The sequence below is a fragment of the Lissotriton helveticus genome, chromosome 1_1 (assembly GCF_964261635.1).
Source record: "Lissotriton helveticus chromosome 1_1, aLisHel1.1, whole genome shotgun sequence".
Classification (NCBI taxonomy): domain Eukaryota; kingdom Metazoa; phylum Chordata; class Amphibia; order Caudata; family Salamandridae; genus Lissotriton; species Lissotriton helveticus.
Genome location: NC_136057.1, coordinates 1,935,445,268 through 1,935,469,831, shown reverse-complemented (window position 1 = coordinate 1,935,469,831; position 24,564 = coordinate 1,935,445,268). Strand labels below are relative to the sequence as shown.

At 45.9% G+C, this 24,564-nt stretch overlaps 1 protein-coding gene across 1 annotated transcript in view; it reads left to right on the top strand.

Moving 5' to 3' along the window:
• The window catches only part of XPR1 (xenotropic and polytropic retrovirus receptor 1), a 577,436-nt gene that overhangs the window by 419,329 nt on the left and 133,543 nt on the right, over window positions 1-24,564 (top strand). Inside the window, exon 11 of the mRNA XM_078643514.1 lies at window positions 18,440-18,634. Coding sequence (XP_078499640.1) covers window positions 18,440-18,634 — 195 coding nt within the window. The remainder of the gene's footprint in view (window positions 1-18,439; window positions 18,635-24,564) is intronic.

Here is a 24,564-nt window from a genome sequence, read left to right as displayed (position 1 = left end):
TCGACTGAAAAGAAGTGCGAGAGTCCCTGAGGCTGTAGCCTGGTTTTTATCAGCTCTTCCACATACAGGTCCATTGCCTGGGTCCCTTCCGACTCCGGAATGGCAATAATTCTGACGTTGGTCCGTCTTGCGCGCCCTTCTTGGTTGTCCAGTTTGTCAGTGAGCATTTTGACACTTGGAGGTCCGATGTGTCCTGAATCAGGGATTTTGCCACTATCTCCACGTCCTTCACCCTATCTGCCATTTTGTGGAGGTCCTTCCGCAGCAGGGAAACGTCTGTAGAGATCGTCCCGACCGTTGTCTGGACATTGGCAAGTGCCTTCATGATGTCTTCTAGTGTTACCTTCTTCCCTCCATCGCCTTCCTGCGCTTTGCCATGAGGTGGCGTTGTATGAGATCCTTTCTCATAAGCATATTTGTCCAACTTGGCCTGGACAGTGTGACTTCTGGGCCCTCTGCCTGCCATTTTACCTTGGGTTGTAGGGCGTACAGCAGATGTAAATGTGGCAGAGCCACCAGGTAGTCCGTTATTACGCTCCCAGACTGCTACTCTCCCAGCGTCTTGGTCACAGGGTTTGCAGTTGAGTGGAGGCAAAGAGGTTCGCAGCAGCGTGAGTTGGGGGAACCGGGGGCGATGGGGGAGGCCAGACGGTTGACGGAGTAGACGCCTCCTGTATCACTGAGCAGGCAATGGTTCCCGCCGGTCGTCACCCCAGGGGCCGCTTTCAGCCTGAAGGCTCTGTGCAGCAGGGCAGCTTCGAGCACCCCCGAGCCGTGATGTTCCCCTCAATCCAATTTCAGGTTCACTCGTGTTTGATAGCAAGGCTGGAGGGCTTGCTACACAAGGAGTACCCCAAGTCCGTCAGGCTACCCACGGATCCAGCACACCCCTAGGACCGGGCAACAGCACAGTCCCGAGCACAGAAGGGGGTGTATTAGCGATGAGCTAGCTCGTTACTGCAGGTCGTATAGCGGGGAGCAGGGAAGACAAGCAGTTCAAAAATAACACCCCTCCAAGTCCAGGCCCCCGCCTCCTCTGCCGCCCCGGAGCCGACGCCGAAGTTAGGAGGCCGCATCAGTAACATCCATAGTGCTGGGGGGGGGCTCCCCCGCTACACGCAGCAAAGTCCTGGCGGCAGGGGAGGACACCACAGGGAGCAGAAAAGGCGGCTGGATCGCCGTTTAGAGCGTACCAGTGTCCATGCGTCCTCCGCCGGCCACTCTATTAACTTTAGTCCCCGGTCTTCCAGGCCTCGCGCAGTCCGGCGGGGATATCTTCAGCTGTTGGCTTCGGTTTGGAAGCGGAGAGGCATCGATGTGTGCCGCTCGAGTTCCGACGGCGGGGGAACCCTTCGGTTAACTCCAAATCATCGGATTAATGTGTGGATTTTAGAATTAGGGCTGCTACGACTCCGGAACTCTCAGACTAGGTGGCCATTTTCTACGGCCGGTAACCACGCCCCTGGGTTTGCCTTTTTAGCCCTCTCTGTTTGTAGCTTGTAGTCCAGACATGTTTCCATACTGGTAAGGCTCTTGCTAATTAGACATTCTTGGGTGTTGAAAAAGATGCTGTGAATACCCTGAACTCCCAAAGCCCTTGTTCAGGTTGTGCTCAAGAGTTCCTACTCGTAAGGGTGCAACACAATCTCATCACAGCTATACCAGAGGAACTGAAGGAACATCTTGAGAACTGCATACCTGAAATGGTGGAAGAACGACGTTACAAAAACTCAGATAATTATATGCCTCAGTCCACTGATGAGGAAAACTTTCCTGTTTGTTAGTTTCTCTACTATGTGATTTGTCCTTCTATTTAGACCTTATATACTGAAAAGCTTTGAAATTTCTGTTCATCCCTTATGTTTCAGTAGTTTTGTTTCAAAGGTTTCCGTATTTTTATGTCCCTAAAAGCTGCATTCAGTTTGTAGTAGCTTACCTACACCCATCCAAATGTGTAATGTTGGCTTTCTACTTGACCAAGCCATCTCGAAGTAGAAATCCCTGGTTCATGTCTGTTTTTAGGTCTCGCGTCAGCGAAAGACCTTATGTCGCCGGCTTGCCGGGAATGTTGGACAGGGGATGGGCACGCCCTTTCCCTCGGCGGATTTCACCTCGTGGGCGCGCACGTGCACATCTCCTGTTCAACATTCAGCAGCCTCTCGCCTCGCTCATTCACGCGCGCACACACAGCCACACTCACGCATGCGCACACACATTCCCATGTGCACACACTCACCCCCCTCTTCCCCCCCCCGCACACGCAGGGCTTACATACACACACAAACGGGCACACACACACCCTCCCAACCCCACTCACCGGGCGCACGCAGGGTTTTCCATCACTGGTTTTTCTTGCAGATGTATATATTGCGAACTCGACCCGAAGTATTGGAGCGCTTTACATTATCACTAGTTACGTTGCACAAGGACACATTAATTTCTGGTAGGTACGGGGAGATTAAGTGATTTGCCCAGAATCACAGGAAGCTGAGCGACGCCGATGATCGAACCTTAGCTCTAAAGTTGGCAGCTCGGACGTGACGTAAGGCCACATCCAGCCTGGCTTGGTGGCAGTTTGTAACCCGAGGGCTACATGCCCACTTGTTTACCTCACAGCATGTCAGGTGCGCTGTAACAAGCGCTCAATGTATTCGGTTTACAAGGTGTTCCCTCAGTACTGCTCTCTTAGTATCTTAGTGGCAGTTTGTAACCCTAGGGCTACACGCTCACTTGTTTACCTCATAGATCAGGTGCGCTGTAATATGAGCTCAGTTTGTTCCTTTTACAAGGTTCCCTCAGTACTGCTTTCTTGGTATTATTCTAAAGTTCACTTGCCTCAGCTGAGTCAGCTCATCGCCTTCCGTAACTTATTTTCCCGCTAAGTGCCCAGGCGCCTACGTCGGCGGATAAGCAGTGACGTCCCTCGAAGTCCTCCCAGTGCCAGGCTATTGGATCCCCTAACCTTGCTCCTCCCTCCAGCAGCCCCTGTTGATTCCGGAAGTCCTGTTCACGCTCGGCGCAAGTTGCACAACATGTCTGTAGTTACAAGGTGAGTTTGCTCCAGGAAAGCTGCGTAAAGGTCAGAGCTGTCCATGACGGAACTGGGGAACCGGGTTCGAGTGTCTGCATCGGTTCAACATCTTGCGATTCAATGTAATCACTTAATCTCCGGTGCTGCAAAACATTAAAGAGTCATTGTGTAATGTAACTTGTGCTCTTTTAAAGCGCTCCAGTGTCTTCGTTCAAGCTTGCGCTATATAAAATTACAAACAAAAAAATTAATTAATCTCGAGTCCGGGGAAAGAAAAACTTGGGCGGATGAAGGGATGGCTGACCGGTCTAATTGCAGTTAGAATGGCTGATATACCCGGCTTGGAATAGGCTAAGTGGACCTGCGAACGACATCTACTTGTGCCTTTTGGTACACCGAGTGGTTTACTTACAGTCTGGCTCTCTTGGGTAAAGTTTATGGACCTGGCTATATGTATTACTGCCAAGGGAATCTGTGATATGCAATAACTTCAGAAGTCTTGGTTTATAAACCAGCAGTATTCATCATATTTTGATTTTGTTTAGCCTATACTTAACTTGATAAATGAACTAGCATTTGCAATGCATTAGGTCTCGCAGTTGTGAGAGTTTGAGCTATTGGTATTGTAAATGGCAATGCCTTTTATTTACGTGTGGGTTTTTAAAACATAAACAAAAGGCATTGTCAAATACAATGCCAATAGCTTAAACTCTCGCAAATGCGAGACCTATTGCATTGCAAATGCTTGTTTTGCATGAAGTCATAAATCGAGAATTCCGTTTTTGTACCCATGCTGTAGCATAGGTCAGTGATTATTGCTTCACCTTACCTGGCTCATCTGGATAGGAAGAGCAAGCACATGATCAGTCTGGACAAAAGGGTATGCACTACTAGTGTGGGATGAAAGTCATTTTGCAGTTCTGGGCCTATATCACAGGCAACTTACAGGTAAAAAACATGTTTTGTGCGAGAAGTTATTTAAGGGTTTGCAGGATTTTGTGGATAGAAGAAAGCCACTTTTTAATCAGATCGTTGCCAAGTATTCCAAGTTTTATAGTCTTTGCATCTCCAAGATGTGAGTGCAAGGCTTTTACTTTGGGTTTGAGTTAGTATAGATTTGCCGAAAACCTGGTTTGGAATCCTGGCTGACAATAAATGCACATTATTAGAAAATGAGAGTGAGGCAACAGAAAATGTTTGCATGGTGTAGAGGCAGTTTCAACAGAAACTGGAATTGTGTCTGCTCACACACTCATGCACAAATTCCTAATTGTGAAGCATTCAGCAGAGCTGAATGGGTACTGTAGATTATGGTGCAATCCTCAGTCTGATAGCAGACCACAGAACATTAATCCTGCAAGGAAAAGAGCTCATGCACATGCTTCTTTATACCCAAGAAAGAGGGTAGAGAACCGTTTGGAAAATGGAGAATATAACTGTCATCACAACGAAAGTTATTTTTGGTTCCCTGCTATATCTTGCCTGCTCTAAAAAAAAAAAAAAGTCTCACTGGTTGTATTCTTTTCACTAAAGAGGCAAGATTTCGCCTGGGCTTGATTGCAAAATATCATAGAATTGATAAAATATCAACTTGTCCAAGGGGCAGGATGCTGCAGAAACAACCCACTGATCCCTTTTTGCGCCATGCAATGAGGTGACACATTATGGCAGCATTTCAAATCAGACCTCAGATAACGGCTTTAGCAATTATGTTAGGGGTCCTATTATATTAGGTTTTAGATTCTAGAAAGGGCTCTGATTGTGCTACCTTTTCACAAATCAGCATATAGGGGCTGGGTGTAGGTGGGAAGGAGTAGTACCAGGGTTGGAATGTGTTGTGAGTGTGTGCACGCCCTCAAACACGTTTAGGGTAGTCATGAGCTCCTCTCCAATCTCTTCCCACGCTGGAAAAGGTTGGAAATATGCTCCTTACAATGCAGGAGTAAAACATTTTTCAGGGTGGAGAAAAAAATGTGTAGGGAAAGTGAATTTGTGAGCAGCAGATTGTTTGTATGAACAAGTATATTTATGTTTATTTGCTCATGCAAAAATGGTTTTCACAAACGTTTGCTAGTAGTACGATTTCCAGCACCATTTCTGTAAACTCTTGCAAGTAATTAAAATTTGCAACGACCTCATAGGAAGATTATACAGTCATCCATAATTCCTTGTTGTGTTCCTTAAAGAAGTTTTTTATGGTAGAGTCTAGGGCTCTCCCAAAATGGGCTCATAGGGCCAAATGGTACACCAAGTCATGTTAACTAGTTAGGCATGCCTTAATAGCTGCTATTAAAGGTGGGACTAGAGCTACAATCCAAGAAGCTAGAGCTTCCTATAAAGTTGCGCTAGGTAAGGTCAAGTGATATCATGAAGTGGCCAAATGGGAGGCATTATTGGTTGCAATCAAGACCATCGCTCCTATTTGCAAATAGTGGCTAACAAGGGCCCAGATTTTGCAGCCGCTGCTCATGGTGATCATTTTACAGAACCCTACGTGTGTGATCTGAGGTTGAATTAGCTGGCCCTATTCGCTGCTCGCTGGCATTGTAGTGTGTTCTGTCAGCGGGGCATTTAAAGGTGTTACCTTGTCCAGTCTTGTAGATGGTTTGGCCACCCCAGTGAAATGATTAGAGGAAGGCAACTTATCCATTGTTCAATCTGGGGTTGTTTTGACCTACCAGGCTGATTGTGCTTCTTGCCCTATTACTGTGAGTGCAGGTACCATCACTATCGATTAAATTAACCCAGGTAAAGTGCTGGGACTTGAAAAGGTACCAGAGGACCTGTTTAAAAAGTAGGAGATCTGGAGCCCCTACCTTTCCCTTTATTTTAATAATATGAATGGTCTTACCATGCCCCAGAATTGGGCAGGGACTGAAATTGTCCCAACTTATAAAAGTGGCCTTAGGTCTTTTCCATACAACTACCTCCCTATTTGTCTTAGCGACAGCTCGCAGAAGCTCTTTAGTCGAATTCTGTTGAACAGATTACACGTTTGGATGGAGGACATAAAAGTTTTGACCACTTTGCTAGGTGGATTCAGGGCTGGGACCAGTACCACCAACCAAGTGCTTCAATTCGACTAATCTATAGGATATATGTCATGTTGGAAGGTGGGCGCCTCTATGTAATTTTTGTTAACCTTCGATCAGCGTTTGACTCAGTTCCAAGGGAGGCCTTGTGGAAGGTTTTGACTGACATGGGCATTCTGAAATATTTAGTTGATGTGTTTAGGAGGCTCCACCTGGTATATGGTGAGGAACACTGGGGGTATGACAATATAAATTACATTGAACTGATGGAGAATCGTTTATACAACTCCTCACTAATCTCCCTGCCGGTGCCCTACTCGGCCCACTCCGGCTGGATCTTAGTATCCAACTCCCTTGTCCTCAGAGCAAGACGCAGACCCTTGCTGTATTGGAGGAGGATCAGGACCTCCGTGGACCTATTGCCCTTTTGGATGGGCTTAGAAGAAATATTAAAACTCCCTGGGGCTGCTGGGATCCCACGGCTGGGGCATATAAAACCTTTGTGTAGTAGAGATTGGGTTTGAGAATATGTGGGCTCACCCAGAAATGTATTGTATGGTAGTCCACGCTCAAGGAGATGTACTGGAGACATGCTGATGGTGGACTTCACAGAACTGGAAGGGTTGGCTCCCTGACCTTGGCTTTTATGGAATTTAAAGACACTCGCCATCTGGCAGAGTACATGGAGGGAAATTACCCTACCACTGCCAGATCACACTACATTAAGTTCCGCATCGGGACTTTGCCACTTCGAATATTTACTGTGAAGCGGTATCGACCCCATGCCGAATCAGAGTTGAGTTATCCCTTTTGCCCTGAGGCCAGGAAATGCCCTGTATTTTGTCTGCATTATTATGTACACAGGAGGAAATTAATTTTGCCGCTGTATCGAAATCTGGGCATCGGGGACTATAAAACTGCAACAAGGATATTAAGGTCAGACACTGCTCAATCAATTGTAATTGATGTCTCCCATTACCTTTTATACATGTGGAGATATGGATTGTCACTTGCTTAGGTCCCGGGACTTGTGCGTTTCCTATGGTTGTGTCTCCTTGAACTACATGCTGCTTGTAAGTTATGGATGTGGACTACTAGTTTATGTCGAACACTTAGTATTTTGAACACCATGAATGTCTCCCTTCATATGCTGCTAGTTAGATATTCTCCTGTGGCTTTTTTACTAGGTTATATGCAATGATTTGGCAATTGTGAAAATAAAGTGTTATAAAGTAAAAGAAATTCGTAAATTAGGACCAGTTCAAAGACATATAACTGCAGATGCATTTTTTTTAACTTTAAGTATTGGATACCTAATTTTATTTGATGTTACCCACAATGATGTCCAAAATGCTTTTAAACTGATTCTCCATTATTAATCCGATTTCTAATTCGTGGCATGCATCCAACCCGTTTTACTAAATGATGTCCCAGATAAGTGGTATCTATAATTGCACAATAGTTTAGCAGAACTTTTCTTCTGTTTGCAATTTTTGTGTGTACGTTTTATTTTAAAAACAAAGACTCAACCAATCTCGTTTTCATGCTTTTGCAGGCATTTGTGCATAAGCAGGGAACATTCTGTGAGCATTGCAAATAGCCTAAATTGTTCTATTTTGCAAAGGTGTGCACATTTTTATGATATCCCTACTGTCGCTAATGACTCACTGCATTTTCAGAGCTCACCTTATTAGTATAGCCTTTGCATTAATTAATCATAGATGCAAGTTTGGACACTTATACATATGGACGCAAACCTTGGGTTAGAGGAAGGCAGTCCTCATTCACGGATCCATACAGTGAAACTGGCAGCCAAAATGGTTGTGCTCCCAGGCTTGGGGTTTACCTTCCCAGTGAAAAACATGAACATGAAAACTTGTTGTCCTTGACCCCAAGCGATATATCCTGAATGTCAGCTACTAGGAATTCCTCACACCTGTAGTAATATACTTGTTTTACACCTGAGAAGACACCAAAGGCCATATTACACAAAGTGCCCCAGAGCAGCAACAAGCATTTGTGCCCGCTTTGCACTCCCCGGGGCACTTTAGTATTACAGAAGGGGCTTCAGACGCTTGTGCGGCCCCTTCTGTAATACCAATTGCACTGGTGCACATAAAGCGCCAGCTCTTATCTTCAGCGGGCATTCGCTCATTTGCTTGGGGGCGTGCCCAATGTAAGTTAGGAAATCCCTTTGCCCGCGTCCTATTACAGCCCGGGCACAGAGGGAAAGAAGCTGACAGTGCCCCACCTTAAAGATGATTAAAGGAACAAAGGCCCATAAACATAAACACATTTTTTAGTAGTACTCCTGAAAAAATTATCATTTCCAATGGAAGTTCCAATGACAAGACATGTTTACATTGATTGATAGCTGCTGGGTCTGTCCAGAGGTTCAGTGACAGAATGTTTTCCATAAGTGATGTAATGTGACGTTGATAGCTGATGGTGCTTGAAAGAGGTTTGACTGTGAGAGAAGTAGGAAGATGTCAGTGACTAGTGGTATTTATCTACACAAAAATTCATTGTTAATAAGAAGCTCAGGAGAGTGAGTGATTAAATGACTGTGATGATACTCATGGTGGTAGTTGGAGAGAGGGTTCTAGCCAATGGATGGCACAGGAGAAATGTGCAACAGTTAGTCACCTGTGAATAGATCATTAACAGTTGCTGGTGATGGATGGACAGACGGACGGATGGACGGTACTGCACTTCGGGAATTGTTTACTTTATTCCATTACAGCTGCATCAGTGTAGCTGTGGTATGCGGTAATAAAATCAAGTAAACCGTTCCTGGAGTGCAGCAGATTTATGTGCCAGAATATAAATATTTGTGTAAGTGCACTTTTTCACTTTCACAAGGACCGCGTTGCAATTACATGTATAAAGGTTCGGTGACATCCGGTGACGTAGGACTGCGAGTTGTCAAATGGTTGTGGTGGCTGCTTTTGTGGGGAAGTAGGAGAGGATATTCTAGCTTGTGGATAGGACTGGAACTATGTTCAACAGTAGCTCACGTATAAAATGTTCAGTGACAGGTGGTGGTCTAGTAGTTCAGCCACAAGTTGCATGGTCGAGGGAGGAGAAAGTTGACTAGTACTGATCCTTCTGTGAATGTACAAGCTTTGAAATAGACCTCATTATCCACAGGAGGGTCCTGAACAGTTTCCTTCAATGCACGTCTTATGTCTCTCAAGTTAGTGTAGGTAGCTGCTCTCTGAGGGTCTCATTATTTTTTGCTCTTTAAAAATGTTAATGTCACCAGTGAAGGACTTTTGGGCAAAAACGGTTAGGCTTTTCCATTGATGTGGCCTTTCTACTTGCATATGTGATTCTTTGGGAAGACAGAAATCTTTGTGACCACAATGAAGCCAATTATAGGCCTGACTGCATCCTGTATAATCACGATTCTTCAATAAATGTGTATCTATATTTAGTGCCCCCTAGGAATGCCTTGTTGTTAGTTAGTTTTCACCTATAGTGACAACTCTTTTTGCAAGACGAATCCCTCTTGGAGATTTCTTTTAGATGTTCCTCTTGCATGAGGAAAGATGGTAGTAAATATATACATTTAGAGTCAAAATTTTTGTCACCATTAGTTTCCAAGTTTGTGTAACTGTCTAGGAATTCATTCAGCCAGGCTTCTTAGCCTTTGTGTTATCAGAATCCCGAATGTCTAGGCCGTACCCTTTTGGTAATTTAGCAAAGGGAATTACTTTCCCGACCTCCATTATTGATTCGATATACCCCCATTTATCGGTCTTAGTGCACTGGATTTGCTCTCAGAGACACAATGGAGGGTGCTTCATGTCACCCCAGCCTTCTTGGATTTGGAAGTCTTTAGTATGCATATTTGGTAATGTTTGTTTGTATGAAAATGATAACCTGGACTTGAAATGAGTAAGTTATTCCTTTTAATGTAAGCAGTGAACCAATTCATACATGACCTTCATTGTGCAAGTGGTGTTTTCAGGTTATAGAAGTTCTTCTTTCATAATTCAGGCACCAGGTAGACAGAAAACCTCTTTTTCTACACTAGAAGTTGACTCCATAACCCACAAGGAATTAAAAAGCCATGGTGTAGTGTGACCAGCCCCCGAAACTCAGACACTTCAGGTTTCTCAGACGGAGATCAGAATCTGTGGAAAAAAACTGCAGCTCCAGCTGCCACACATCTGAATAGTGTCACAGACAGGGCAGTATTAGCCCATCAGCAATGCTACCGAAACCTTTAATAACTTTCCATGTTGATGCTCTACTTATGACAAGGAGCTCAGAAAGCAGAGACCCAGACCCAGCAGAGGCCAGTCCACACACTGGTCACTGCCCGGTCCATTACTTTCTCTTCCTTCTTTCCTTTTATTATAAAACAAGCACCTACTTGATCACTCATCTCCCTCACGCCCCAGCACATGCACCAGTGAGTCTTTTACCCCCACTAGCTCACATTTCAGACCTGCTCACTGATCAATCACTTTGAGGTGAAATTGTGTTGCTCACAAATGTTACCTGCTCTGTTTATCCCCTCCATCTTTACTACCCATCTCCCACTACTGACACATTCCTCTATCACCACATTCCCCCTGTATATTGCTCCCCTCACTGCCCACTTTTCCCTTCTTACTGTCCATACCCATTGTGCCATGGTTTTAGGAACATAACAATAAGTCTCAGACCTAAACATAAGCCACTAAGCTTTTCATCCCCTCCAGATTTAGTGTCTTACTAACTTGTGCCCTGATACAGAAACTGCCCCACCACTGGACTGCCATATCCTACATGTGGTATGCCAGATCAATAAGAGACAGAACTGTCTTCTTACCCGAGTACTAAGATACCCACTCCCACCGTTCTGTCTTCCCCGTGGACTTATCTAATGTGGACTTCATCCTCTGAGACTTCATCACCTTGGCGGAAACCTGGATTCACCCAATGATTTTGCAACACCTGTAACCCTCTTTCTCTTCCAGGGGATCCTCATCAATAGTCATAAGCATTAGAATATTCCCGCCCATGCGCGGGACCCCGGAAACACTATATTATATGTGCCCCTTATATTATATACTCATATATATATATATATATATATATATATATATATATATATATATATATAATAGCAGCCAAATCACATCAGAGCTGGAATATGATGTGAAGAATGTCCACCATACATGAATAATATGCATTAGAAACATGAGAAATAACACAAAAGATTGTTTTAGAACTGTTTTAATGCTTAGGCAGCAGTAGAAATTCTTATAACACCCTGAAAGCATAGAAAGCTCCCAGGCTGCATTGCAAACACACAGTCTAAAAAGACTGAAAAGCTAACCTGTAGCTGAATACCAAAAAACTGACACTGTGCCTCTAAGGCACCCATGACCCCCTGTATCCCATCATGCCTCAGGGGTGACAGTTAGGTCAGTTGTTCTTTCCGGCTCCTTCAGGAAGGATCCTGGTAACACAGCTCCACTAATTTTCTGTTTTCTGACAGAAAATTACTTCATTCTTAACAACTTTTTCTATTACTTTGACATTTTACATCAAGTCAAGTAATAATCTGTCTTTTTTTGTCTTTTTAGTGAGCATTTTCAGCTGAGAATGCCTTCACTTTTTGACAAATGCCCTTCTTGTGGCAACAAGAAGGCAAAATCAGACAACCACGACGTTTGTATCCTGTGTCTGCCTGAAGAACATGATCCAGGCACCTGTCCTCACTGCGAGCACCTGTCAGGAAGAACTCTCAAAGACAGGGAGAGAATTCTCATCTATGGCCTGGCTCACAGGTCATCCAGAGGAAGGTCTCCGGTGAAGAAGGGCTCCAAGAAGGCTAGAACATCTTCAAAAGAGAAGTCTTCTCACCCTTCAACTTCAGCGTCAGGCTTGGCGCTGAGGAAAGAACCACCAGTGGGTCATTCATTGTCAAAACTACCGTCGACGGCGGGCTCGCCGTCGAAAAGAAGACCAGGTACGTCGACGACGTCGAAGAATCCAGCTCCGTCGTCGAAATCCCCTCCGCCGTCGTCAACCGGGCGCCGACCGGCGTCGAGAGATAAGACTCCGCCGCCGTCAACCGGGCGACGGTCGGCGTCGAGTTCCAAGGCCCTTCCGATCGGCGTCGAGGGAGGTCACTCCTCCGCCGTCGTCATCCAGGCGGCCACCGGCGTCGAGAAGTGTGACCCCTCCGCCGTCATCTAAAAAACGACGTTCGGCGTCAAGGACCAAGACCCCTCCGCCGTCGACAGTAGAACGTCGATCGGCGTCGAGGACGCAGTCTCCGTCGACGTTTCGTCCACGTTCGTCGTCGAGGGTGACCAATACCCCTCCGCCGTCGTCGCACAAACATTCAATGTCGAGACAGAGGGCTCCGTCGACGGCTGGTCATCGCCGTTCGACGTCGAGACAGAGGGCTCCGTCGACGACTGGTCATAGCCGTTCGACGTCGAGACAGAGGGCTCCGTCGACGACTGGTCATCACCACTCGACGTCGAGAGAACATAGATCCTCGCATCGATCGCCGTCGAGGCATTCAAGGTCGAGATTGCTGGATCCGCCGACTCCCCGAAAGCATTCGACGTCGAGAAAACGTACGACGCCAGAGCGTTCGACGTCGAGACATTCCTCTATGATCATGGTTAAAGAGTCAGGTTCTCGCCATTCTTCTTCACAGTCTTCTGGCCCCTCAACAACATCTTCGAGGTCCAGAAGTCCTGTTCTCGGATCTCCTGTGCGTCAGCCAGATCCTTCGGCTGCGGAGGTCAGACTGTCTCCCAGATGGTATAAGTCATTGGACCATTGGCGAGATTCAGGGGCTACTAAACGTATGCATGAATACGTCAGTCCGCAGCACAGATCTCCTCTCCAGAGGCTGGTGGATGAAGTGGACAGACGTAGTCCTCCCAGAAAATCTCCTGTGAAAAGACCAATCAGATCTCACTCTCCCAGAACGGAAGATCAGGTGAGATCCCGATCTCCCAGAAAAGATCCTGTCAGATCTCGTTCACCAAGGAGACAGGATCCGGTTAGATCTCGCTCTCCTAGAAGGGAAGAGCACCCAAGAAGGTCACGTGAGAGGGGACACAGTGCTCACCGTAAACATCGCAGAACTCCGTCTACGTCCTCTACTTCTTCGACTAGGTCTTCCAAGAGGGATTATTCTCCCAATTTGACGGATAGTCCTACTTCCAGATCTTCTCCAGTCGATGACATCGGCACTTATCTGGATGTCCTGCAAAGAGGAGCTCAGAAGCTGAGCATTGAAATGTCTGTCCCCCAGGTTACTACGACAGTTATTTTTGAAACTTTGCACAAAAAATCTATCTCTCGTCCGCTGCTGCCTTTAGTCCCGGGGATTATGGAACCGGTCAAGGACGTTTTCCTAACTCCGGCAGCCATCAGAGCGGTGCCAGCCCGCATACAGAAAAAATACAAACCGGCTTCTTCTGACCCAGTTTTTGTAAAATCTGACCCTCCAGCAGACTCTGTGATAGTGGCAGCGGCGAGGAAGACACATGCAGTTGCTGCTTCCTCTTCAGTCCCTCCAGATAAGGACAGCAAATCTCAGGACTCGTGGGGTCGCAAAGTTTGCAATTCAGCTGCCTCCACGCTGAAGGTCTCCAGTGCGGCCGCACTGCTGGGTAGATACGACAGAGCCTTATGGGACTCCATGGAAAGGTTCAAGTCCAAACTGCCAAAGGATGACCAGAAGGACTTCGAAGAAACTGTGACTGAAGGATGTTTGGTGGCGAACCAGTTGATAAGCACAGCAGCGGATGGTGCAGTGCTTGCGGCACATTCCTACTCACATGGGGTTTGTGCCTGAAGGTCAGCTTGGTTGCGCCTCACAGGGCTGAAGCCGGATGCTCAGCATCGCATCCTTAATCTTCCCTTTTCGGGTTCCTCTCTCTTCGGAGAACATGCTGACGAAGAGATGACCCGTATGAAGACTGAACTGGACACGGTGAAAGCGGTGGGTTTGGAGAAGAAGAAAGAGTTCAAACGCCGCTTCAAGACCAACAGGGGGAGAGGGGCTCAACAGAGGGTTCAAATCCCTCAGTGGTCCCAGAATAAGAACGAAGGAAAATCACAGTTCCGAGGCAAATCCAACAGAGGTAGAGGAGGTCACCAGCAGTCCTCTACCACCACGAGAGGAGGAAAGGCTTGATCAGTGGCTTCCTCTGGCACCGTTGCCCACTCCAGTGGGAGGAAGTGCTTCACAACACCTGACAGAGTGGGTCAGCATCACAAAAGATCAGTGGGTGCTGAATATACTGCGCAATGGATACAGGCTACGTTTCTGTGCGCTCCCGAAAAGCTTTCCTCCAAAGACCTCTTGCCCTCACCAGCTGAGCTTGCTCCGCAGAGAAGTGGCAGTCCTCCTACAAAAAAGAGCTGTAGAGGAAGTTCCTCCCTCTCAAAGAGGAAAGGGAGTCTACTCAAGATACTTTCTTGTCCCCAAAAAAGATCAGGAGGACAAGTTCAGGCCTATACTAGATCTGCGTCTCCTCAACAAGGTCATCGTCAGAGAGAAGTTCCGCATGTTAGCTCTTCACCAAATATGCCCACATCTTCAAGCCGGAGATTGGATGTGTTCGGTGGATCTGCAAGATGCATACTTCCACATTCCGATTGCTCTGCAGCATCGCAAATACTTGAGGTTTGTCGTAGGAAGCAAACACTACCAGAACAAGGTGCTACCCTTCGGACTCAAGTCCGCACCACGAGTCTTCACCAAATGCATGGCAGTGGTAGCGGCTTTTATTCACAAGAAGGGGCTTTTCATTTACCCATACCTGGACGACTGGCTCCTAAAGGGCACGTCTCCGGTGCAGGTGGCGCAAGATCTGCAACTTTGTCTACACCAGTTGCACAGGCTCGGTCTCCATGTGAACCTGGAGAAGTCAGTCCAGCGGCCAACACAGTCCATCCACTACCTAGGCTCCGTTCTGGACACAAAATTGGGAAAAGCGTTTCCTTCGGAGGAGAGACTTTTTTTCCATGAGGCAGAAGTGTGTGATTCTATTAGAGTCTCTGCTTCCGACAGTCCGACAGGTAGCCTCCCTGCTGGGTTCCATGGCGTCCTGCATTTTTCTCATCCCGAACGCCAGGCTGAGAATGCGCCCTCTACAACAGGCTCTCGAAGACCAGTGGGACCAGGCGACAGGGCGGTGGGAAGATCGTATCTCTCTTTCCCAGACAGCGAAGGATGCCATCAAATGGTGGACTCGGACTCGGAATGTGCTGGTAGGACTACCTTTTCATCAGCCACTACCCACCCAGTCTATAGTGACAGATGCCTCTCTTCAAGGCTGGGGAGCGCACATGGGTCGCCTCCAGATTCAGGGTCGGTGGTCTGCACAGGAGCAGACGTACCACATAAACATGCTGGAGCTCAGAGCGGTGTTTCTAGCTTTCAAAGCTTTTCTTCCAGCGATCGAGTCCCACTCAGTCTTAGTTCAGACAGACAATACAACCACCATGTTCTATCTGAACAAACAAGGAGGCACACGATCTCGCCTTCTCTCCCGGGAGGCTTAATCCATCTGGCACTGGCTTCTCTCTCGAAACCTTTCAGTGGTGGCGGTGCACCTTCCAGGCGAGTTAAACATCAAAGCAGACGCACTCAACAGGCACTTCGAAGATCAGCCAGACTGGGTGCTAAACGACAAAGTGGTAGAAGAGCTTTTTCGTTGTTGGGGTCGTCCAGCCATAGACTTGTTTGCGGACGAAGAAAACGCAAAATGCAACGCCTTCGCGTCCAGATTCCACCGGCCAGGGACGCAGGGGAACGCTCTCCTAATGGATTGGTCGGGAACGTTTGCTTACGAGTTTCCTCCCCTGCCTCTGATTCCGAAGGTGGTTTCCAAGCTCCTCAGGTCGGACATGGAGATGATCTTGATAGCTCCGGATTGGCCACGTCAGTGGTGGTACCCGGACCTGCTGCATCTGTCTGTGTGTCCACACAGACGACTTCCTTGCAAACCGAACCTTTTGAGCAAGATGAACGGGAGAATACTGCATCCCAACCTCTCATCATTGGACCTGCACAGCATGGCACCTGAGGTCCTGCAATATGGACATTTGAATCTGCCTCCCGACTGTATGCAGATTTTAAAGGAGGCTAAGAGGCCTTCCACGAGAGCGTCTTATGCGTTCAAGTGGAAAAGGTTCTACATTTGTGTAGGGATCATCACTTGGATCCAACTAAAGGGCAGGAGGAGGTAATCCTGCCATACCTCCTTTCCTTGGCAACTTCTGGTTTGAAATATGCTTCTATTAGAGTGCATTTGTCAGCCATAGTGGCGTACAGGAAATCACTTGATCAGATCTCTTTCTTTCAGGTTCCGGTGGTTAAGGACTTCCTCCAGGGGTTGAAAAAAGTTTATCCCCCTGTGCGAAATCCTTCTCTTTCTTGGGAGTTGAACCTTGTTTTATCCAGGTTAATGTCACCTCCTTTCGAGCCCATCCACAAGGCCTCTTTGCAACATCTCTCTTGGAAGGCGGCCTTTTTGGTGGCGATTACCTCAGCTCGCAGAGTTAGCGAGATACAAGCGCTCTGTGCGAAGGAACCATATACTGTTTTCCACCACAACAGAGTAGCCCTAAGGGCTCATCCATCTTTCTTGCCTAAAGTGGTTTCTGATTTTCATATAAATCAGTCCATTTCTCTCCCTTCGTTTTTTCCAAATCCTACAACCCCAGCCGAGAGGTCACTGCACTCCTTGGATCTTAGAGAGTGCTGAAGTTCTATTTGGAAAAGACTAAAGGGATCAGGAAAACTGATCAACTGTTTGTGAACTATGGTTCAATGAGGACGGGTTTTCCAGCGGCCAAGATGTCCATCTCCAGATGGATTGTCTCTTGCATTAAATTGGCCTATCAGCTTGCAGGCAAGCCTTTATTGGTGTCACCCAAAGCGCATTCCACTAGAGGGAAAGCTGCTACAGTAGCTTTCTTACATGACATTCCAATGTCAGAAATATGCAAAGCTGCAACCTGGAAATCAGTTCATACATTTACGAGACATTACTGTCTCGAATCTGATTCCAGGGCCGATACTCAAGTAGGGCAAGCCTCCTTGAGAAATCTGTTTGGGTAGCCTATAGGCTGCTCAGGCTTGTTGATGAGATTACTGTCTTGTCAGTCCTTTGCCCGCAGGGATGAGGAGAGGCTCGCTATTCTATTCTAATGCTTATGACTATTGATGAGGATCCCCTGGAAGAGAAGGATTAGTTACTTACCTGTAATCCTAGTTCTCTTCCAGGGGTATCCTCATCAAAGTCATAAGCAACCCTCCCGCCTCCCCGGGCAAAGGATATTCTTTAATAAGGAGATATTGTTAACCTATTTTGTTACTGGGTTTGTTTCAGTCTCCGAAAAGAACAACTGACCTAACTGTCACCCCTGAGGCATGATGGGATACAGGGGGTCATGGGTGCCTTAGAGGCACGGTGTCAGTTTTTTGGTATTCAGCTACAGGTTAGCTTTTCAGTCTTTTTAGACTGTGTGTTTGCAATGCAGCCTGTGAGCTTTCTATGCTTTCAGGGTGTTATAAGAATTTCTACTGCTGCCTAAGCATTAAAACAGTTCTAAAACAATCTTTTGTGTTGTTTCTCATGTTTCTAATGCATATTATTCATGTATGGTGGAAATTCTTCACAGCATATTCCAGCTCTGATGTGCTTTGGCTGCTATTGCATGTTTTTATATATATGTATATATATATATATGTGTATATAATATGTGGGGCACATATAATATAGTGTTTCCGGGGTCCCGCGCATGGGCGGGAATATTCTAATGCTTATGACTTTGATGAGGATACCCCTGGAAGAGAACTAGGATTACAGGTAAGTAACTAATCCATATCAACCACAACACCCTCACACCTACTACTTCCTATTTTTGGGAAGGCTGTTCAGTATTTTGAGGTAGACTCTCTTGATCTGCCCATTTGCACAAGAAGCTATAGGTTTCTTTTCTTGAATCATCCTCAACACTCTTCCCCTTCCTCCCGCAACAAGAGAATCAATCTTAACATTGCCTTTCTGTGAAGATTTCAAAAAAGTGCTTAACACCCTCGCCCCTCTCTTCACACCAACATCTGCATCTAGGAACTTCAGTGTGCGCCTTGCTCTCCAACCACACCCCAGCCATCCGTCTCCCATTTGAGGGCTCCTCCCCTCAAACTCTTGCTCCACTACAGTGGCACACTCAATGGCGTCTTGGTCCTGTGGAATTGTATGCTTCTAAAATGCATGCTTTTTGGTAATTGATGATTTAATCTTATGGATGGTGACCAAGTTCCTTTGCATTTTTTTGTGGCTGCTTGGCCCTGTGCCTCCTCTTATTGGACCCATTTCCTCTTTCTCTGCAGCTTATCCGGTGTGTCACAGTTACTCATATGGTGTACGTGCTGTGGTGCAGTGCATCCCAGCATGGCTGCGTTTCATACAGTGCCTGCGCCGGTACCGTGATAGCAAACGTGCATTTCCTCACCTACTCAATGCCGGCAAGTACTCCACTACCTTCTTCATGGTGACCTTCGCAGCACTCTACAGCACCCACAAAGGTAAGAGATGGATATTGGTGTATGTGGTAATGGAAAACACTCAATTGAACCTGCTAAAGAAACTCAGTTGGCCTCCATGCACCTGCAAAAGTAAAGGCATACAGTTGTAGATAAGTAGTAGAACCTTAACAGCAACTGGAGTCATAAGCTATACATACAAAACCTCATATATGGGATAAATTGGTGAATTGGAGAGGAGGGCATAATTTACCACAAGGTTGAAAGCATGAGGTTGGTCTACAGTTTCAAGAGAGATTAATGTGAGAAATGATCAAAGGTGGTAACGAGGTTCCAACAAGTCCAGAGAGAAAAGGAGGCTCGAGAGTACCTTCAGAAGTAAGGGACCTCTGGACATAGTTGGGGAATGAAAACACCACAGACAAATTGACAAAAACATTGTATAGGTGTGTTCTAAAGTTACTTTAAAGATGGTGAGAAAGAGGACTCATATGAGAGGAGGTCTTAACCTCCCCAGAGACAAGTGAGGGGGAGGTTAAGGGTTGAGGAGAAATGATGTGGGTGTGTGCTTGGCACGTTCAAATGAAGACGTACTGTGCTTCCACACAGGTGAGGGAAGATAGAAAAGGACAGTCCCTCCCACTCTCACAGATAAAAAAGTACCCCAGATAAAGAGTGAGATCTGCTCCACAACTATATAGTTGGGAGCAGAGGAAGCATCTCTGTGGCACATGCATTTAAGAGAAACCCAATCAAAAATGGTTACTTTACTGACCACTTATTTCCAGCATAACAGCCTAATACATTGTGTATGCATAGCTCACTGGCTAAAGGCTAATCCCACGGTCTTGCACAGTATGTTTGTGCCACAGAGACAAGTGGTTCCTTTATCCCTACCCCCCCAATCCACGCACCGAAGCTTAATGCAGTATGTCTGCACACATCAGAAATAAAATGGAAAGCTTTTCTCATTCACAAACCATTCCCAACACCATTGTGTAATGCATTGTTTCTAAATTTCTCTAAGGCAGAGGGCTTCCCTTCAGTACCAAACCATTCCCACCACCAGTGCCAAATGCAGTGTGTCTGCCCATCTCAGAAAAAGACCCACCCCCCAGCTCCAAGGATTGTCTCTGCAGTCCACCCTTTGAAATCTACAAAGAGTAACAGGAGAGGGGGGCGCACCTCCAGCTCTGCAGTCAGTTGCCTTTTCAATAATGTATGACCTTGAGTCCCCTCCTGCCTGAATGCCCTTTGCACTTCAGTGTTCGTGTTGCTGGGGGATGGTGAAGTAAAGAGGCAGTGAGAGAAAGTTGGCAGCAAAGATCGATTCATTATATTCTGTTAAATACATACCAGGTGTGTTTTCTGGCGTATATAGATGGTGGTCAGTCAAAAGCCCAACAGGTCCCCCGATGATTTACTGGTGCCCATGCCGCAAACGTTTTGTGTGAGGCCACCTTCCTTATTCTCCTCATCTTAGTTGGAAAACCATACCCTCCCCTAACACCCCTTCTCAACCATTGAGACTGAACAGGCAACTTACTGACAGTAACATTTCCGCCCTCTTCCTCACTTAAAACCCTACTAAAGATACCGACACAGACATTCTAGACGAACTCCAAACTATTCCTCCTAATCCACACACAAGAACTTAGACACAATTCCAGAACCATAAACAAAGTCAATCTTAAGCGTATTAACATCACATCATCTCCCTCAGTTAACACCAAAACTCCCCCGGAAATACATGCTCCTCAACTGCAGATTAGCTTTTAGATACACGCCATATATCTCTGACCTCATCCTCACATGAGTTCGACCCTGTTATCATTACAGAAACATGGCTAAACGATGCATCTGCTCCTATACTAGACTTACTAGAGCTTGTAGGTCATGTGGTGGGATAGTCTGCTTCTACCATAACACCCTCTCTGTGAAACTGTCAGACACCACTGCTCTTCCCACTTGCCAATAGCTATGCATTGATATTGCTAGCAACAACAGATATATTTGAAAACTTCATGTGATCTACCATCCACCAGGAGACAACCAACCTTTCATTGAACAAACTATGTAACTCATCTAAACCTACTCTGATCCTCAAGTTACCTAGATCTTCCTTGGGGACTTCAACCTACACTGGAAAGACCTGAATGACCATGCAGTCAACCGCTTTAAAACCTTTCTGTCAATCCTCGAGGTGATCTAAATTTGGGACAGTCCTACACACAATAAGGGCGAGACCATGACTTTAATCCTTGCAAAAATGAGTAACATCCGACTTGAATCAATTGACCCTTGTGAATGGAGAGATCACCACCATGTCACCTTCCTTATCTCAGAAGCAGTGAGTTCTAAAAAGTCGCAGCTAAAGATACCTAAACAATGTAAAAGTTTTCTGTGGACGTAAACCTTAATGATCTGACCGCCCTCAGTAGCAACTTCCTGATGGACATTGTAGATTTCCACGTTCCTCACAGACTACTACAATACCTTAATTTTAAACATCCTTGACCTTCTTTACAACTAAAAAGAATATCTTCCAAAGACTTTAAACATTGGTTCAACAACAGCCTTAGTGCAGAAAGACACAATCTGACTTAGCCGAAAGAGCTTGGAGATTCTCGCCGTCCACTGATTACCTCAAATACTTAAGATTGGTGAGGAACACCTATAACAAAACAATCAGAAGTTCGAAAGCAAATTTCTGTAGAACTAAACTAGATGTAGCTAAAAAAAATCCTAAAAATGTTTTTGATCTTGTCAAACAACAATCGAATAATCAACCTAATCCTGCTTACAATTGGTCCAACATGCTTCCAAGCTGTGAGGATTTTGCTTCCTTCTTCTTGGGCAAAACAGAAAAAATCGAAAATGATCTGTGGTCAATGATAGAGCTCCCTCCGTTTTTTTCTCATACCAACTTGCCTGCTTCACCCTTAGCTGAGCCAAATGGTCTCCCAGGGCACATCCCAAACAACAATGATTCTTGGCATACATTCACATCCCTCAGTGAAAGCGACATCCACAACTTTCCTACAGCATTGAAACCTTCAAATCACTGTATAGACCTGTTACCTCCATTTATCTTTAGAGAGTTTAAATCCTCAATACCCCTCTGGACCAAGATAGGAAATGTCTTGCTTCACCAAGGCACTATTCCTGACTGCCTAAAAGTAGGGCAGGTAAACCCCCATACTGAACAAAACAACTGCAGATGGCTCAGATCGTAACCATTTCTGCCCTATCTCCAACATTCCCACTTTAGCGAAGCCGCTTAAAGTGTGTCCAAGTCCAACTTTGCAACCACATAGAACAATCCCAACTACTTGACCAAAATCCAATCTGGCTCCTGTCAAGGCCACAGCACTTTATCAGCGTTCACACACATAGTGGATGACCTGCTAAAAATGCTGGATCAGAATGAATTATGCCTTCTATCCCCCTTTACGTATCATCTTCGTTGAGTACTGTTAAACATGACAGTCCAATAGATTTACTTGAACATAGGATGAGGTTTTCAGGGACCATCCTCAGAGGAAGAGGAGGCACACCTTTCAGAGTCTAGGTCATTGGGACAACACACAAAGAAAACAACAAGGTACATACGGGTCACCTCTAGGCATGGGGTAAAGACCCACTCTCAAAACCTTCCCTACTATGGGCATCAAAGCCCCGGCTAAGAAGGTGGTCTCTGCTTCACCCTCAGGCTCCGGTTGGAGGCAAGGTAAAGCTTCAGAGACAATCCACCATCCACCATCCTACCTCAACGCCTTCTCAGTGAAAGCAGCCTCTGGAGCTGAAAATAGTGCATCAAAGGTCCGAGCCAAAGTCAAGGCCAAAATCCCCCTTGCTGGCGAACTACAAAACTTCTGAGGCTCCTACGTTTGAGAGACTGGCATAAGAGCTCAACATCAGACAAAAGTATCTGTTTATTCATCCTGAAACGGGCAAGATTTTAGCAGAGGCTCCTCCGCCAAAAGGAGGAGGCTGACTTACGACGAATAAATTGATTATGAAACACCTTGACACCCAGTGATTAAGATGCACAGGGATCACATAACCAGTCCTCCACCACCTCTCCCTACACCTAAACTGACAGTGCCTGCTAGATCATTTCCACCACCACCTCCATCACCATGGCCAGTCACACCACCACTCAACCAATAAGGCCAGTCTCGCCACTGCCACCACCCTCACATCCTGGAATCCTCACAGGGGTCAGTCTACTCTCTTTCTCATATCGGTCAGCCCCCCGTAGGGAAGGGGTTTCATGTGATCAGTTCACTGGTGCAGTGGGTGGAGATGACTATAATGTCTACCTCGCTCCTGAGGATCAAGACCGGTTTCCATACCCTAATAAACCATTCCCACTGGATCATACTACAGTATAGCATGCTGTTATGCAAAGAGCGTCTCAACACCATAAAGTCACCATGCGCATCCTAGAGGATGAGGAGGAATTTGTGTCGGAGAACCTACCAAAAGAGAACACGTTGTCCAGTTCTTACCCATGCTTATGGGAATGCTGAAATCGACCAACAACACAAAACAACATGTAAATACTTGTAAATGAACTGTATGGATTTAGCATGTAGGAAAGCAAAAATGAAGCACATTGTATTTTGTGAATCTGAATGGTGCTGGAAACAGAGATTTTAAAAAGATCAAGGCACTTTACTTGGTTTACTTGTTGATGCATAAATGATACATATTCACTGAAATCCGATTGCCACACATTATTATTTGTGTGCTGGATCGGACGATCAGTACAAATGTATGTGGGTGCAAAGTTAGTTGCCATTTCAAAGGAAAATGTGGTATCTGTGAGTGACAATGCACTATCACACAAAGATTTAGTTACATTAAAAAATCAACCCTCCTCCTGTCCATTGAAGGTAGAAGGGTCGCAAAAGTTTGTTATTCTAAAAAGTGGGTCATGATGGTTCTAAAAACTTTGGGAACCACTGTTCTACACTGCTAAGGCTTTACTGCAAACACAAAGAAATCCCACCTAAAGCTCAGCAGATCCAACCATTTTTAAAATCAATCCTAGACGCTCTCACTGGGAAAGCATACCTCAAACTGCAGAGAGTGATGGCATTTCTACAGCTGCTACCTCTTTTTCCATCTACTCTGCCCATTAACAGTAAGAACTATAATAAAGTTCCTCGGCATGATAGCATCTTGCATAGCAATTGTACTACATGCCAGGTTACACATGTGCCCCATGCAACAGTGCCTCGCCAGCCAATGGTCGCAAGTGAAGGATCAATTGGTAAGGCCTAGCATTGACAAATGCCAGCACCAATAGTTGTCTGCAGTGGTGTAACAGCAACAGTAGGTTTCTAGGCATGCCTAGCCTAGCACCTAGCACCTGACCATTACCACTGCTGCATCCCTCAAAGGTTGGGGTGCACATCTTGGCACGATGACTATCTGAGGCACCTGGACCCTCTTCGTCGGGGCAGGCACACTTACATGGAATTACTAGCTATTTATGTACACTCAAAGCATTCCATCCACTCATCTATGACAAGGTAGTCCTTGTAAAAAACAGACATGACAGCAGTGTATTCCATACAAAGCAAGGAAACATCAATTCCCCTCCGCTGTTAATGCTGGCACAAGAAATCTGTCATTGGCAATCTGCCACACCATTCAACTCCTGGCGGATCACCTTGCAGGGGTCAACAACAACTTTGTGTACCTGTTATTCAGGACGCATCAACAAGTCCACAAGTGTGAATACCACCTGAAAGTCCTGCATGTGCAAAGGCATTTCCTCAAATATAAGAGCCTAACAGTCGACCTTTTCGCCACTCAAAATGCACAACCTTCCCCTCCAAGTACCCAAAGTACATGGGCAATGCACTAATGATGAATTGGTCAGATATATTTGCGTCCACCTTTCCCATTCATTCCATACATGCTGAGGAAAATAAGGCTAAGCAGCAATGAATAATCCG